General features: G+C 54.2%; 1 protein-coding gene across 1 annotated transcript; it reads left to right on the top strand.

The window, feature by feature from the left end:
• The first annotated feature begins 8593 nt into the window (after positions 1-8593).
• On the top strand, positions 8594-15991 carry NES (nestin). Its single transcript, XM_049782190.1, has 4 exons — positions 8594-9499; positions 10604-10728; positions 11915-11988; positions 12153-15991. The coding sequence occupies exons 1-4, from the start codon at positions 8711-8713 to the stop codon at positions 15743-15745; spliced, it is 4581 nt and encodes a 1526-aa protein (XP_049638147.1). The 5' UTR covers positions 8594-8710; the 3' UTR covers positions 15746-15991.
• The last annotated feature ends 1759 nt before the right edge of the window (positions 15992-17750 follow it).

The raw sequence follows: 17750 nt of genomic DNA, 5'->3' as shown, positions 1-17750 counted from the left end.
GTAGGGCATTTGCCTTGCACACAGCCAATCAGGAATGAACCCGGGTTCTATTTCAGGCATCCCATATGGTCCCTAGCCTGCCAGGAACAATTTCTGAGTGCAGAGCCAGGAGTAACTCCTGAATATTGCTGGGTATGGCACCTCCAAAAATTAACTTTACAAAACATTGGGGAGGAGGCTACTTTTGGTTTTGTTCTTGGGAATCTGTCTTGGTGGTACTGACCAAAATCGAGGAAGACGTTAGGAAAAATGAAGTCATAAATTTTCCTATATGTGGATGGACATGGAGAGTATTATGCTGAGTGAAAAGAGTCGGGGGGGGGGGCAGCGAGATAGCATGGAGGTAAGGCATTTGCCTTTCATACAGAAGGTCATTGGTTTGAATCCCGGCATTCCATATGGTCCCCTATGCCTGCCAGGGGCGTTTTCTGAGCGTAGAGCCAGGAGTAACCCCTGAGCACTGCCGGGTGTGACCCAAAAACCAAAAACTAAAAAAAAAAAAAAAAAAAAAAAAAAAGAGTCAGAGGGAAAGAGATAGACACAGAATAGTCTCACTCATCTATGGGATATAAGAACAAATAAAAGATAATATGGGGGGCCCGGAGAGATAGCACAGCGGTGTTTACCTTGCAAGCAGCCGGTCCAGGACCAAAGGTGGTTGGTTCGAATCCCGGTGTCCCATATGGTTCCCCGTGCCTGCCAGGAGCTATTTCTTTCTTTCTTTTTTTTTTTTTTTGGTTTTTGGGCCACACCCTGTGACGCTCAGGGGTTACTCCTGGCTATGCGCTCAGAAGTTGCTCCTGGCTTCTTGGGGGACCATATGGGATGCTGGGGGATCGAACCGCGGTCCGTCCTAGGCTAGCGCAGGTAAGGCAGGCACCTTACCTCCAGCGCCACCGCCCGGCCCCCAGGAGCTATTTCTGAGCAGACAGCCAGGAGTAGCCCCTGAGTACCACCAGGTGTGGCCCAACCCCCCCCCCCAAAAGATAATATGGAGGCCAGAGCGATAGCGTGGGGTAGGGCATTTGCCTTGCAAGTGGCTGACCCAGCACAGACCTGGATTTGATCCCTAGCATCCTATATGGTCCCCTGAGCCAGGAGCAATTTCCGAGCGCATAGCCAGGAGTAACCAATCCCTGAGCATCACCAGGTGTGACCCCAAAACAACAATAACAACAAAAAGATAGTATGGTAATAAGATCTAGAGACAATAGAGAAACAATAGGGAGAATGAGCCCATGATATGAAGCTTACCACAATGAGTGGCGAGCTCAGTTAGAGAAAAAACTATCATGACAATGATAGAGGAATACAATGCCTGTCTCAAAGACAGGCAGAGGATGGAGGAGGGAAATGGGGGACATTAGTGGCAGGAAAGTTGCTCTGGTGAAGGGTGGTGTACTTTCTTTTTTTCTTTTTCTTTTTTTTAGTTTTTGGGTCACACCTGGAGGTGCTCAGGGGTTACTCCTGGCTGTCTGCTCAGAAATAGCTCCTGGCAGGCACGGGGGACCATATGGGACACGGGGATTCGAACCAACCACCTTTGGTCCCGGATCGGCTGCTTGCAAGGCAAATGCCACTGTGCTATCTCTCCAGGCCCGGGTGGTGTACTTTCGATGATTGAAACCCTACTGTGAACATTTCTGTAACTGGGTGTTTAAATAAAGAAATTATATAAGGGGCTGGAGCGATATCACAGCAGTAGGGCATTTGCCTTGCACGCAGCCAACCCAGGACTGACCAAGGACCAACCAAGGTTTGATTCTGGATTTGATCCCCGACATTCCAAGCCTGCCAGGTGCAATTTCTGAACGCAGAGCTGGGAATAACCCTTGAACGCCACAGGCTGGCCCAACACCCCCAAAGGAAATTTTTTTTTTGTTTTTTTTGGGCCACACCCATTTGATGTTCAGGGGTTACTCCTGGCTAAGCGCTCAGAAATTGCCCCTGGCTTGGGGTGACCATATGGGATGCTGGGGGATCGAACTGCGGTCTCGATCTTTCCTTGACTAGCACTTGAAAGGCAGACACCTTAACTCTAGCGCCACCTCACTGGCCCCAGGAAATTATTTTTTAAAAAATCGAGGTTGAGGGGCTGGAGAAATAGCACAGTGGTGGGGCCTTTGCCTTGCACGTGGCTGACCATGGACGCATCCTGGTTCGATTACTGGCATCCCATATGGTCCCCTGAGCCTGCCAGGAGCAATTTCTGAGTTCAGAGCCAGAAGTAGCCCCTAAATGCAGTCAGGTGGCCCCAACACTCCCCAAAATGAAATTATTAAAAAAATATTGAGGTTGGGCCCGGAGAGATAGCACAGCGGCGTTTGCCTTGCAAACAGCCGATCCAGGACCAAAGGTGGTTGGTTCGAATCCCGGTGTCCCATATGGTCCCCCGTGCCTGCCAGGAGCTATTTCTGAGCAGACAGCCAGGAGTAACCCCTGAGCACTGCCAGGTGTGACCCAAAAACCAAAATATATATATATATATAGGTTGAAAGAGGAGGACCGAGCACCTTGTGATGCCTGGGACTGCAAGAGAATGAATGCACATTCAGCCTGTGAACCTTCTCATTCTCTCAATGTCCTTTATTAAGTAAGAGCGGCCCCTGGTGGCTCTTCTCCCTTCTGCTCTGCTGGGTGGGGCCCTGAGTTGATTCAGGCAAGCTGTGGCCTTACTTATCAAATTGTTCATCAAAGCCAGAGAGATAGTACAGTGGGCAGAGCTCTCGCCTTGCGTGGGACTGATCCTGCTAATTACTGACACCACACAAAGCCCCCTGATCATGGCCCCTATGGATGTGGCCTAGAGACCAAACCTAAAATCTGAAACATTCCTGCCCCACATGTCTGGTAGCTCCTGTCCCCCTCCCACTTCACAGTAGAGGACAAAGTCTTCCCTGTAGGTACACTCGGGGTGCCAGATTGTCCTTACTTTCTTCCTATGCACTTCTGGCTCCTGCTCTTTCCTCACACACCTAATGATGCCCCTAATGGCCACCTGCATGGCCACCCTGCCATTTCCCCTGACACCCTGGTTCTGGCTGCTCAAAGTGGAGCCCACAAGGTGCTCTCCTGACTCCTCCCTGAACCCTGCCTTCTTCAGCCCCTTATTCCTCATGCCTCTTCCCACTGTCACGCTCATGGCAGTGTGATCAGCCACCAACAGGGCCATGTGCTGTCCAGAGATGGGTTCTGGTACCCTCCTTGTGTTTCATGGTCATATTTATTTGGCACCAATCATGTAACTGGATGCTAAGTGTCGCAGTGTGCTAAAACCTATACCTCCAGTTACTGAAACCTAACAACATAACCTGTGATTGAGGAGAATCTTTCCTGGGTCCTTGAAGAAGACTTTGGGGTTAGACAAATTAGTGTGCCTGGAGCCTATAAGCCCTAAAGCCTTATGGGAGAAGCTTCATGGGTGGGGGGCACCCTGTTTCTTAGGCCAAAAGTTTTTCTTTCTATTTTTCCAACTTTTGCTGTGTCCATGCAAAATTATGTCATCCCCTTGATCTTTTATTTATTTATTTATTTATTTGGTTTTTGGGCCACACCTGGCAGGCTCAGGGGACCATATGGGATGCCGGGAATTGAACCTGGGTAGGTCCTGGATCTGCTTGCATGCAAGGCAAACACCCTACCATTGTGCTATCGCTTCGGTCCCTTAATCTTTTATTTAGTAGACATCACCTGTCCTTCCCACAGAAAATTCAGTTTTTGGTCCAGAGCAATAGCACAGTGGTAGGGTATTTGCCTTGCCATGGTTGCCCAGAACAGACCTGGGTTTGATCCCCAGCATCCCATATGTGCCCAAGCCAGGAGCGATTTCTGAGTGCATAGCCAGAAGTAACCCCTGAGCATCACTGGCCCAAAAAAACAAAACAAAACAATAAAATTCACTTTTCCTTGGGATGTGTATTACTTTATTTACCTCATATTTCTACATTTTTGGGGGGAGATGTGGAATTTATCAGATGCCATCCCACTCAGTATATGCCTTGTTACTCATTGGTTGGAAACATCTTTGTTTTTTTTTTTGGGGGGGGCACACCCCATGGTGCTCAGGAGTTACTCCTAGCTCTGCATTCAGAAATTGTTACTGGCAGATTTGAGAGGGCCATATGAAATTTCAGGGATCAAATACGGGTCCGTACCAGGTCGGCTGTTTGCAAAGCAAAAGTCCTACTGTTGTGCTATCTCTCCAGCCCCAGAAAACATCTTTGAATGTAGTACCTTAAATTGGCATTTAGGGGCCCAGAGAGATAGCACAGCGGCGTTTGCCTTGCAAGCAGCCGATCCAGGACCAAAGGTGGTTGGTTCAAATCCCGGTGTCCCATATGGTCCCCAGTGCCTGCCAGGAGCTATTTCTGAGCAGACAGCCAGGAGTAACCCCTGAGCACCGCCGGGTGTGACCCAAAAACAAAAAACAAACAAAAAAAATGGCATTTAGACCACTTGATCTCCACCCTAAGGTGTGGTTTGGTTCTTCCTAATAAATATCCCAGGTTTCAGGAAAATGCTCGCTTGTGTTTCTGGACTTCCCACTGAGTTTCCTGCTTCTTAGGAGCGGAAGGTTTCCATATTGGAACTCCTGAACCTGTTTCACCCTCTTTGGTGTGTGGATTATTTCCTGCATCGACGTTGGCTTCCAGACTTGCGTCTCTCCAGTATCCTGGCTTTAGAACTTGCGGCCTGATTTAACTTTGTGGAATAAATCAGTGAAGGAAAGAAGAGCTAGAGACTCGTCCAACATTACCAGACAGGAACCTTGCTTGATCTTCCCACACCATTGCCTCCCTCAGGCCTGCGCCCATGATGGAGACCAGACAGAGCTGCTCCTCAAGAAAAGCAGAGGAGGACAGGCCGGCTGTGCCTCTTCTCTCTGTTCTGGCTCCCCATATCCCAGCAGGGTCCATCTTGCTGGAATGGAGGGGACAAGTGAGGAGTGAGGGGGAATAGAAACGAAGGGGGTCAAATTGGCCCTGGCCAGGGCTGAAGATATAGCATGGAGGTAAGGCATTTGCCTTGCATGCAGAAGGTTGGTGGTTCGAATCCCGGCATCCCATATGGTCCTACGAGCCTGTCAGGAGCGATTTCTGAGTGTAGAGCCAGGAGTAACCCCTGAGCACTGCTGGGTGTGACCCCCCCCCCAAATTGGCCCTGGCCCTGATGAATGAGATTGGAAGGGGAAGATTGAGCATGGACAGACGAAAAGTCACTGCACCTTCCCCTTCCTCCACTGAGGACACCGGGCAACCCCAGCTGAGCTCCTCTGGATTCTTTATCTTTTCTTTCTTTTTCTTTGGGAGGGGGCACACCTGATGAAACTCAGAGGTTACTCTTGGCAGGCTCAGGAGACCATAGAGGATGCCTGGGATCAAACCTAAGTCCATCCCAGGTAGGCCACATGCATGGCAAACACCCTGCCAGTGTGCTATTACTCCAGTCCCCTGGATTCTTTTTCCAGAAGAAGTGTGTGTGCTTGAAGGTGTGTGTGAGCATTAGCATGGAAGTGTGCATGTGATTGTCTGTGAGAGACTTGTGTAAATGTGTGTATATGCAATGGCATGTAGTGTGTGTGTACTTGTGAGTGTGTGAGTATGGGAGAATGTGAGAAGTGTGTTTGTGAGTGCGAGAGTGACTGTGTGGCTGTGATAGAGTGTGTACAGGTGGGTGAGTTTGAGTGCATGGATGTATATGTGATGTGGTAGAGTGTAGAGTGGGCATCGTGTTGTGTATTTGTGAGCAGAAGTCTGTGTGTAGGCAGCAGTGTGTGCACAGAGAGTGGGTAAGTGTGAGTGTGTGGATAGCCTGAGAGCATGTGAATGTTTGTTTTTGTTTTAGGGTCACACCCAGCAGTGCTCAGGGGTTACTCCTGGCTCTCCGCTCAGAAATCGCCCCTGGCAGGCATGGGGGACGATATGGGATGCCGGGATTCGAACCACTATCCTGCATGCAAGGCAAACGCTCTACCTCCATGCTATCTCTCCGGCCCCGAGTGCATGTGAATGTAACCCTGATCTAATGTGTGTTCCTCAGAGGCCAGCTGCCCTGTGACTCTTCTTTCAGGATTCCTCCACATGAATCCTCCTTCTCCCTCTGTTTCCCTCTACTCTGGTCTCTCCCTCCAGGATTCTTGCCTCAGTGAGGATGGGTGGTGGGGGGATGGTGCTCTCTTCTCAGGAGAGGAACACCCACAGATCCTCAGGCAGCCATAAAGTGGTTGGGGCTTGTTCCCTCTAGCATGGCCGGCACCCACAGAAGACAGAAGCCAGGGACCTCACACTGGTGGCTAGTGTAACCCTCCTCCCACGATGCTGCTAGCTGCCACTGACATGGGAGGCCTTCAGGTGGGCCTACATCTATCTTTAGAATGCACAGTCTCACTATATTTTATATATATATATATATATATATATATATATATATATATATATATATATATTCACCACACCTGGCACTGCTCAGGGTTTACTCCTGTCTCTACACTCAGGATCACTTCTTTTTTTTTTTTTTGGTTTTTGGGCCACACCCGGTGACGCTCAGGGGTTACTCCTGGCTATATGCGCTCAGAAGTCGCTCCTGGCTTGGGGGACCATATGGGACGCCGGGGGATCGAACCACGGTCCGTCTCCTAGGCTAGCGCAGGTAAGGCAGGCACCTTACCTCCAGCGCCACCGCCCGGCCCCTCAGGATCACTTCTGACAATGCTCAGGGGACCAGATAAGATGCTGGGAGCCTGGGTCAGCCACATGCAAGGCAAATGCCCTACCTGGGGCCTGAACAATAGCACAGTGGTAAGGTGTTTGCCTTGCAGGCGGCCAACACAAGATGGATGTGGTTTGAATTCTGGCATCCCATATGGTCCCCCGAGCCAGCCAGGGGTGATTTTTGAGCACAGAGCCAGGAGTAACCCCTGAGAACCATTGGGTGTGACCCCCCCAAAAAATAAAAAAGTAAATGTTCCACCTGATCTCTCTGGCTCTTTTTGGTTTGTTTTTGTTTTGGGGTACACCCGTATGTGCTCAGGGGTTATTCCTGGCTCTTTTAAGAACCCGGGTCTGTCCTGGGTTGGCCACTTGCAAGGCAAGCACCCTATTGCTGTATTATCTCTCCGGCCCATCTGGATCCTATTTTTAATTTCATTATTAAATTTATTTTTGGCATTTGGGCCACATCCAGTGACACTCAGGGGCTACTCCTGACTATGTGCTCAGAAATCGCTCCTGACTTGGGGAACCATATGGGATGCTGGGGATCGCACCGAGGTCCACCTTGGGTCAGCTGCATGCAACTCAAATGCCTTACCACTGCACTATTGCTCCGGCCCCTAAATTATTTTTATGTCTGTTTTTGAACTATACTGGGCAGTGCTCAGCAAGTACTCCTCCTGGTGGACTCAGTAGAACTATATGGAATACTGGAGATTAAACTTGGGTCAGCAAATGCCCTCCCTACTTGTACTATTGCTCCAGCCCCTAGTTTTTAGTCTATTTATTTATTTATTTATTTATTTATTTATTTATTTATTTTGGTTTGGGGGCCACACCTGGTGACGCTCAGGGGTTACTCCTGGCTATGCACTTAGAAATCACTCCTGGCTTGGGGAACCAAATGGAACGCCAGTGGATCAAACCACGGTCCGTCCTAGATCAGCCGAGTGCAAGGCAAATGCCCTACCGCTGCACCACTGCTCTGGCCCCTAGTTTTTATTTTTAAAACTTTAGAGCCACAGCTGGATATGCTAAAGGCTCACTTTTGGCCTCTGGAGACTCAAGTATCATAAGCTCCTCACCTTTTGAGCTTTTTTTCCTCTCCCTCTCAGGCACCCTAATAAATACTTGTAATAGTCAGGACCAAGGACAGAACCCCCAGGGACAGCCCATAAAAGTTACCTATCACTTTATCAAGCACAATTTTGGGGATTGCCTGAACTTTATTTGCTCTTTTTGTTTGTTTGTTTGTTTGTGGGCCACGTATTCAGGCCTACGTACTCAGGAATCACTCCTGATGGAACTTAGGAGACCTGATGATGTGCCACGGATTGAACCCAAGTCAGCTACATACATATTTTGTTTCCTGCCATTTATTTATTTATGTATTTATTTATTTATTTGTTTATTTATTTTGGAGGGAATTTCATCCGACGGTGCTCAGGGGCTACTCCTGGCTCTGCGTTTAGGGGGGGTCATTCCTGGTGTTCGGGGGATCCATATGGGATGCATACCGGGGATCGAATCCGGGTAAGGCCAGCACCCACCCCCAGAAGTGGGCTCTTGGTCTCCCCCTTGGAGCTCCTGGTAGCCACCAGGGGACGCCCTCTGCCCAAAATCCTCAGGGTGGCACGGAGGCCGTGATGGGCACGGTGGAGGCCTTCGAGGGGGGCACCTCTGGGCACTTGCCATATGTCCCTTCAAGCCCCTGAGCCTTCCGGGAGGCGCCCCTGAATTCCCCCCTTTTTCTAGATGCCCGGGCTCGAAGGAGTTAAAGCCCTGTCCCGCCCCCTTTCCTGTCCCCCCCAACTGGGCCTGCCGAGCGAGGGTATGAATAGCCTCGTTCCCCCTCTAGGCGCAGTCAGTCGCTCGAGCGTCTCCGCGCCCCGCCCCGTCATTGTCCCCAACGTTGTGCCGCTGCTCTCCAAGTTGGACCCAAATTGCAGGCTTTCTCTCCCGGCGCCAGTTGCATCGTTTCGGTGGGTCCGACGAGCAGGATGGAGGGCTGCTTGGAAGAGGAATCCTTTCAGATGTGGGAACTGAACCGACGCCTGGAAGCCTATCTGGCCCGGGTCAAGGCGTTGGAGGAGCAGAATGAGATGCTGAGCGCGGAACTCCGAGGGCTGCGGCGCGCCCGGTCCGGGGATGTCTCCTGGAGGGCCCGTGCAGACGAAGAGCTAGTGGCTCTGCGAGCACTGTTGGAGGAGCGCTGGAGGGAGAAGCAAGCAGCCGAGGTGGCTCGAGACAACCTGGCGGCCGAGGCTGAGGGCGTGATGGGCCGGTGGCAGAAGCAGCGGGAGGCCCGGGAGCGCACCGAGGCGGTGGTGGCTTGCAGCCGGCGTGCCCTGGAGGACGAACAGCGTGCCCACGCCTGGCTCCGCGCGCAGGTGGCCGAGCTGGAGGCCGAACTCGAGGCCCGGCGCGCTGCGCACGACGAGGAGCGCGCGGGGCTGAACGCGCGGGTGGTGGCCTGTGTCCCCCGGTGCCCGGCGATGCCCTCCGCGCCCTCCGTGCCCACCCCGGAGCTGGAGGAGTTGGCCCGACGGCTGGGCGAGGCCTGGCAGGGGGCTGTGCGCGACTACCAGGAGCGTGTGGCCGACCTGGAGGCGTCCCTGGGGCAGGCCCGGGAGCGTCTGGGCCAGGCGGTGCAGAGCTCACGCGAGGGTCGCCTGGAGCTGCAGCAGCTCCGGACCGAACGCGGGGGTCTCCTGGAGCGCAAGGCCGCGCTGGAGCAGAGAGTGGACGGCCAGTGGCAGGAGCGACTGAAGGCCACCGAGAAGTTCCAGGTGGGCCTCGAGGGCAGTTTGGCATCCGAGACCCCGGGGAAGCAGTGGGCAAGGGGCTGGAGGGGGCTGCAAAGGGAATCTGGGCGTCCTAACTCAGGCTGTAGAGTGAATGGGAGCAAGGGGGATTTGGGGTGCTCTTTTGGGGAGATTTGGGTCACACCTGGTGATGCTCAGGGGTTGCTCCTGGCTCTGCTGTACTCAGAAATCTTTCCTGGCATGCTCCGGGAACCATATGAGATTAGAACTACCTTCCATCCTGGTTTGGCTGCGTGCAAGGCCAATGCCCTATCGCTGTGTTATCTCTCTGGCCCTCAGGGTGCTCTTGAAGCAACAGAAAGGGCAGAGGGGTCCACAGAGTTGTAGTGAGGCTTTCCACTTTCCCCCTCCGCTATCACTCAAAAGAGACCCTGTTGTCCCCCGAGGCACCAAGGTCAGCTGTTTGGCATCCAAGATTGCCAATACCACCTCTCCTAAAGTGGGAATGAGAGGCCCTGTCGGCTCAGCACCACCCCCACATTCCAGGGGCGAGGGACAGCTGTTCCTCCTCACAAGCAGATGTGACCAGCAGCTGATAAAACAGCCTCCTGCCCAGTCAGACAGTCTGGCCTCCCCCTGGCTGGCTACCTCCCCACAGCTCCCGCAGACATTCCTGAGAGCGTGGGCAGGGGAGAGGGTGGCCCCCCGAGCGAGGGAGCAAGGGCCCAACTGCTGTTTGTCCCTTGCTCCCCTGAATCATTTTCCCTTCAGCTTCCGCTGCTTGCCCCCTTGCTCTCTGGAAGTCATCTCCTCTGCTTCCTCCCATGGCCTTCCTGTGGGAGCTGGATAGAGGACAGACATGTGTGACCATTTAATTAGCATCCTCTGAGGACCAGTGTGTGTGTGTGTGTGTGTGTGTGTGTGCGTGTGTGCGCGTGCGTGCGTGCGTGTGCGTGTGTGTGCACACGCGTGGGGAGAAGGGGACTGTGACCTTTTAGAAAGCTCCACACGGGGGTTCCATGGGCTGGGAGTGGGGTCTGTCTGCAAGGATGAGCAGCTCAGGGGTGGGTGGGAGTGGAAAACGCTTCTCCACCACATTTACTATCTACTCTGGCCGGCTGTCTGCAGCTGTCTGTGGAAGCGCTGGAGCAGGAGAAGGAGAGCCTGCAGAAGCAGATTGCCCAGATCCTGGAAGGTCGGCAGCAGCTGGCACACCTCAAGATGTCACTCAGCCTGGAGGTGGCTACATACAGGTACCTGAGACTGCCACACACACATACACACACACACACACACACACACACACACACACACACACACACACACACCATGCATAACTTCTAGACTGAAGGAGCTCAGAGGCATTGCTACCTTCTCGGTGGTGACTTCCAGAAAGGACATGTCTCGCCTGAGCCCACCTGTGACCCTGTGGGTTCAGAAGCTAAGACTGTTCTGTGCCCTGAAACACCATCCCCCAACCCTTCCTCCAAGAGAAGTGTGACCCCGTTACTCAGCTGCTCATCTCAGCATGCGTTCACACCCAGGGCGTGATGCACTGTAGCCAAGTCAGAACAGCACATAAACGTGTGTGTTGGTCTCCTTGTATGGAAGATGGGGATTTGCTGGCGTCAGGGGCCTCCAATCAGAGGAACAGGGGACCTGCAAATGACCTGTAGACTCCGATCTGGGGTTGTTCCCAGAAGAGGGGTTTGGAAAGGGCTGTACGATCCAGTCCATGAGCTGGATTTGCTGAGTATAGTAACCCCAGATTCCAGGCAGGGGCTGGAGACAGGTGGGGGGGGTCTGAAGAGGGTAGTGAAGAAAGGGGTCCCCCTCATTCAGGGAGCACAAAGTTGTGTGGGGAGGGGGGAAGTGAACCCGAGGCAGATTCCACAGCTGACCCCCCCCCAGTAGTCCCAAAATGAGGTCCTGAACCCACAATCGGGCCACTGAGAGGAAGGGCCCAGGCAGGCTGTGCTGCAGGTCTTTGAGGCGCAAAAAAGAATTTTCAGAGCAGAGCCGGTCATTTGCTTTTCATTTGCTTTTGTACCAGTCAGCGCCTTGAAAGGTGGGGGGTGGGAGCTTATCCCATGGGAACCGCCTGAGAATTCCCACTTCCCCCTGGAAGCCCCCTCCTCAGACCCTCCAGATGGTGCAAGGACAAAGGCATCATTAGCATAAGAATCGGCCCCACACGGAGGATGAGGTCATCGGGCCTGGCCAGGGAGGGGCCGCTCCCATGTGGGGGGATATACTGTGTGCGTGGGAACCCAGGGCTGGGCTCCATATCAGCAGGATGGAGGCTGTGGGAGCAAACATGGTTGGGCTGTGTCGCACCAGTGCCACCTGCCACCTGGCTCTGTGTGAGGTGGCAATTCTGACTCTGCCTGAGGATAGTATAGTGGGTTGACCTGTCTCCTCCCTCCTTCCTCTCCCCAGGACCCTTCTAGAGGCAGAGAATGGCCGACTACAGCCTACTGGGGCGGGGTCCAAGGCTGCTCTGAGTTTCCCCGGTAAGGAGGGGCCCTCTGGGTTCTGCCAACCTTCGCTGCTGCTCAAATCCTCTCCGTGGAGCACTGGGCCTTCACCCTGCCCACTCCCAACATCACTCAGGGGCCCAGGGCAGAAGCAAAAACCTTCTAGCTCCATAAGACATATTTTTCTTTTGTCTTTCTAGGTCCCAAGCTGGAGCTGCATTTTCCTGGGACCCCAGGGGGGCGGCATGTGGGGGGACCTCTTCCCTCCATCCTCAGCCCCTCTGTCCTTTCCTCACCTTTGCCTGACACCCTCAACACACCTGTGCCAACCTTCCTAAAGAGCCAGGAATTCCTCCAGGCCCGCACCCCTACCTTGGCCAGCACCCCCATCCCACCCACCCCTCAGGTCTCCTGCCCCCCCGCAGCAGAGACCGTACTCAGAGATGCCCCTCTTTCCCCATCACCAAAGCTGCAGCCACAGGTGGGCAGGCAGCAGGCACTGGAGGCTCCACAGGTTGATACCAAGCCAGCTATCCCTGCCAGCTTTCTGACAGGGCCAGAAGAGCCTGGGGGTGAGCAGCAAGAGGCCAGATCAGGTCCATCCCCCCCGGATTCCAATTCCATGGCCTCACCTCTCAGCCTGGATATCCCTAGTGTAGAGGCCAAAGAGGAAGAGCCCAGTGGGTTTAGCGTTCCCAGCAGGATCCAGGAGGAAGGGGAAGGGCTTGTCTGGGAGCTGGCAGAGAAGGAAACAGCACTGGAGGTCCAAAGGGTGAGCAGCCTGCAGCAGGAAGTGTGGCAAAACAAGGGGGATCTGGGTCTGAAGGAAACCCAGGAGCCCGGAGAAGAGACTGCAGGGTCTCTGGAACAGGAAATACAAGAGCCACTGGTGGGGAAACAAGACCATGAAACTCTGTCCTTGGAGGAAGAGGATCAAGAACCTCTGAGAGTTTCTGAAGACCCCTGCAAAACGCTTCGAGACCTTGACACGGATAATTGGGAGCCGCTGACGTCTTTAGAAGAAAAGGATGGAGAATCGAGTTCTGGAGAAAAAGGGACACTCGCATTCCACTTGTCTTCAGAAAACGAGGCCCCACAGAAGTTGCTGTCTCTTGATGAGGACCAGGAAGGAACAAGGTCCCATGAAGATGATCTGGAGACACTCTGGGGTCCAGGGAAGGAAAAGCAAGACTTTGTGGGATCTCTGCAAACAGAGAACCAAGAGTCCCTGAGAGCCCTACAAGAGGGAAGTCAAGAACGTCTGAGTTGTCAGGAAGTAGAGAATGAACAAGCAGTCTTACCTGCAGCCAAAGAGAACGAGCCACCGAAGAGTCTAGAAGAAGTGGAGCAGAAGATATCAGGACCTTTAGGGGTAGAGGAACAGGACCTAGAGACCTGGGCAGCCCAGGAGAAAGAGGAGCAAGAACAACTGAGGTCCCCAGATGAGGAGAAGCAGCAGGTCTGGGAGACTCCAGAGAATGAGACTCAAGAACCGCAGAGGATTTTGGGAGACGAAGACCAGGCGATGAGAATGGAGATGACAGTGTCTCCTGGAGAAGATGCAGAGCCATTGAACCCTCTTGAAAAAGTGACTCAAGAATTATGGTCCCAGGAGGAAGCAAGTGTAGAGACTGAGAGAGCCACAGAAACAGAGATGCAAGGACTGCTGGGGTCTGAGAGAGAAGAAAACCCACAGACTGTCCTATCTCCAGAAACACAAGAGTCCAAGTGGTCTCTAGAAGAATTGAGTCAGGAGACAGTGAAGCCTGAGGAAAAGGAGGTTCAAGATCCACTGGGGTCTGTGGAGAAAAAACAAGAGCCACAGAGTGCCCTAGACCAGCAGGATGAGGAACCCCAAAAACTGCAGGCAGAAGGTGGCTCAGAGGCTTTGAGCTCTCCAGAAGAGTCCGAGGAGGAAGGGGCTCAAGGCCTGGAAGAGAAAGTGACACCGGAGCAGAGGGAGGGTCTGGGGTCACCTATGTGTCCAGAGGAGGAACCGCCTCTGCCTGCAGCTCAGAATCTGCAGAGATGGGAGGAGATGGGAGGAGAAGAAGAGGAAGCTACTGGAAGGGCCGGAGTAGACAGTGAGAATGGGGCAGAACTGGATCAGAGGGAGGGCCTGGCAGGAAAGGAATCTATGGAGCAGAAAGAGCTGCCCATGCCTGCTACAGAGGGGCCCTGGAACACAGAAGAGGGTCACCTTGGGAGCCCAGGGCCAGAAGAGCAGCCCACCCAGGAAGCCCACCAGGAGGGAGGCACTGAGGGGCCACCATCAGGGCCCTTGGATCTTGCTGCTCCCGAGGGATTGTCAGAGGACATGGGGCCAGAGTGGGCCAATGAGGAAGTCACATGGGAGGCAGAGGCAGCGGTAGGGGAGACTGCAGTGGGTGCAGAGCAGGAGCAGGAGCTGAGGGATCTTGGCTTGGGGGATGCAAGTCACCAGGCCAAGGAGGAAGCGGAAGAGAAAAGTCTGGAGGGAAAAAGGGTGCCAGACTTGGAAGAACCCAGAGAAGATTTAGGGGCTGCAGCTGCTTTGGAGCCTAGGTCCTCTCTACTGCTCGGGAAGGGCTGGGACCCCACTGACACTCCTGAGGGCTGGGAGGAGTCTATACCCATAGGCCAGGAACTGGGTGATGTCCCTCAATCTGGGTTTACAGGGTTTGAGGCTGTGCAGGAAACTGCCAAAGCAGGGTCTATGGAGCTCTTGTCTCCTACTGAGGTCCCCCAAGACAGTCTTGGGCCTCAGACCTGGGCAGAAGGGGAACAGGAGGCATGCGGAGGGCTGGAGGGCAAGAATGAAGATGATCTGGAGGTGGGCAGTGAGCTGGGCTCTGGGGGGCTCCTGGAAGAAAGGGAGGACAGCGGGGACGAGAGCGAGGCTGACGAGCTCGGGGAGACTCTCCCTGACTCCACTCCCCTGAGCCTCCATCTTGGCTCCCAGGCCTCCCCACACTGGGGCCTGGCTGGAGAGCAGATGCCATCACCTCTGAGAGATGACCAGCTCCCAGTTGTCCTGGCCCACCAAAACCTGGGGAGCCAGCCTTGGGAGGAGGTGCAGCAGGAGAAGGATGAAGAGGAGGAAGGTGGCTGTGGTTCTGAGCTGGCAGAAGACTTTGAGGACCTGGCCACTGAGGCTTCTCTCCACCCGGGGATTCCCAGGGACCCCACAGACCCTGAAAGCCAGGCGCCCCTGCCGGAGCCTGCAGCCTGGGAGGGTAATGAATCTGACGGGTTTGCTGATGAGGAGGAGAGTGGGGAGGAAGGGGATGAGGAGAGTGGGGAGGAAGACAGTGAAGAGGAGGGAGAGGAGGAGGTGGACCAAAGGGAACCCAGGGCTTCTGATGGGGGCCCTGAGAGAGGGAGCCCCCTTGAGTCTGGGGGCCTGGATATGGGTGTCCCAGGGGAAACAGGCTGGGGGGACGCTGAGACATCAGACTCAGAGCAGGATTCTGACCCTGCACCCTCAGGGAGGGCCCCCCAGCTCCTCAAGGTGGGACAGGTGGACTTAGAGGCTGGGGTGCCCCTAGGGGTGAATGGGCAGGGCACCAGCTTGCAGGAGGAGCTGGAGCATGTGAATGGGAGTGCGATGAATGGGTTGGAGCTATCCAAGGAGGGGAACCAGGGGAAATTGGGGACTTCTCCAGGAGACCACCCTGGGAGTCCTTTGGAGGAGGCAGGGAGCACCCTGAAGACCCCTTGGACAGGGACTCCCCTCCATCTGGGCCCAAGGCAGTTTTTGCAGTTCACGCAGAGGGAGGAGGACGGAGATTCCTGGTCCTCGGGGGAGGACTGAGGCAAGTCCTGGCTGGGCCCTAGATGGGGAGGCTGTACCCCAACATGAACTCTTGACCTGTGGCTTCCTTCTGAGGGGCCTGAGCAGCCAAGGTGAAATGGGGTGTGGCCAGGGGACTGTTTCAGACAAGGGGGAACCCCAAGACTATAGGTAGCCTTTCAGATCCTACAGAGGGGTCTCCCAGCCCATTTGCTTGCTCTCCTTCAGCTGTCAGTCAGTAGAGGCCAGGCCTGAGCCTGGTGGGTGTCTGGGAGAGAAAGGGAGTCTCTGATGGTGGTGACTGATGGATGGGATATCCTGGGTCCTAGTCCCCCCCATTCCTGCCTGAATAAAGGAATGCCTCCGTTGCCGAGTCTGATTCTTTCATTCCCAGTCTAGGAGGGATGATGGGCTGCTGAGGGACGGGGGGGGGGGCAGGGGGGGGACTGGGAGGGGTCAGCAGGGGCTTGTGTTGGGGAGGAGTGGCCTCCTAAGGAGGGGTGAGGGAGGAAGGGCACAGCCGCTGGAAGAGGCAGGCCACTCACTGGGCATTGGGCTTGTAGGGGTGTTGCTTGTTTGGTGGCCAGTCCAGGTGACCTCAGCCTGGAGAGAGACCCTGTCATCAGTCCCAATGCTGATTATAGCTATTACCCACCCCTCACCCTGTCCTCCTTGTGGGCCCCTCAGTGCCGCCAGCATAATAAGCTCCTTTGCCCCCCAAACCTAAACAAACGTCTGGTCTAGCTGGTGACATATGTGGAAAGCTGGAGGGGCAGAGGAGCGGCTTGCCCTGTTCCGGCTGTGTGGCCTTAAGTCAGTGATGTGCCTCTCTGGACCCAGGGTCAGCCTCGATGAGAAGTCCTGGGCCTGTTGGGAGAGTAGGGGGGAAGCTGGTGAGGGACTTCAGGGTTCCTCTTTTAGGACTATCTCCAAGAGGCCAGTAGCAGGGCTGGGAGCAAGTGTTGGGGTCTTGATACCCCTGATGTCCCACGCACATGTTCCCTGGGTCCCTGTGGACTGGCAGGATCCCTAGGGATCTTGAAGTCAGGGTCCCCAAACAGAAACCACTCCCAGCTCACCAGGATGGAGGGATCTGGCGACAACCCCTGCCAGCCCAGGCAGGGTGGAAGAGACTGCCAGACAAAAGTGCAGGCCCTGGAGATAGTCCGCCTTGGGATGTCATGCTGTTCTCCAGCCCCTCAGGCCTTCTTCCCAGGCCAACAGGCTTTCACTGTCCTCTGGTCACACCCTCCTTCAGCCAGAAGCCCTGGCTTTGATGCTCAGAACCCCATTTTCCAGACACTGCACCCTGAGGGTCCTGGTTCCTGTCTCCCCACCCACCACCCCTTTCTTCCTGAGCCTGAAGTCAACAAGGCCCTGTGACCCCCTCCTGCCTGTGGCTAGGGTGGGATGTGCTAAACATCCCTGCTTGGGCAAGCGACCAAGGACAGAGGTTGTGCCAAGTATCCTCCCCTGGCCTGGGTGCTCATCCTTGTAGCTGTCTCCGGGGAGTTTCAGCATCTCAGGGACAGGAACTTCTTCTTTTTTATTATTTTATTTTATTTTTTTTACGGACAGGAACTTCTGAGAGGAAGCCATATTCAAAAATAGGAGCTGGCCAGAGACGAGAACAGCAAAGAAGGCGCTTGCCTTGCTCTCAGCAAACCCACATTCAATCCCCAACACCCCATAGGGTCCTCCGAGCACCTCTAGGAGTGCTCTCTGAACTGTAGTCATCAAGTCCTGAGCACCAGCAGATGTGGCAGGAAAAAAAAAAAGAGGGGAAGGCCTGGAGCTATAGCATAATGGTAGGGTGTTTGCCTTGCACATGGCTGACCTGGGCCAACCTGGATTTGATTCCAGGCATTCCAGGGTCACCCTTCCAGGAGTAATCCCTGAGTGCTGCTGGGTGTGCTCCTCACACAAAATATTAAAAAAAAAAATACAAAATATGTGAGAGAGAAATAGGTGGGCAGAAGGTGAAGTTTGTGAGTGGGGGGGGGTGTGGGGGGGTGGGAGGCAGTAG

The sequence above is a fragment of the Suncus etruscus genome, chromosome 10 (assembly GCF_024139225.1).
Source record: "Suncus etruscus isolate mSunEtr1 chromosome 10, mSunEtr1.pri.cur, whole genome shotgun sequence".
NCBI lineage: Eukaryota > Metazoa > Chordata > Mammalia > Eulipotyphla > Soricidae > Suncus > Suncus etruscus.
The sequence above is the reverse complement of the archived record's forward strand: the minus strand, read 5'-3'. Positions and strand labels throughout refer to the sequence as shown.

Bases quoted from the DNA above. Each gene is read 5' to 3' on its own strand.
- NES (XM_049782190.1), top strand. From the start codon at position 8,711: ATGGAGGGCTGCTTGGAAGAGGAATCCTTTCAGATGTGGGAACTGAAC. The intron at 9,500-10,603 runs GTGGGCCTCGAG...GGCTGTCTGCAG, and splicing joins AGGCCACCGAGAAGTTCCAG to CTGTCTGTGGAAGCGCTGGA. The intron at 10,729-11,914 runs GTACCTGAGACT...TCCTCTCCCCAG, and splicing joins CTGGAGGTGGCTACATACAG to GACCCTTCTAGAGGCAGAGA.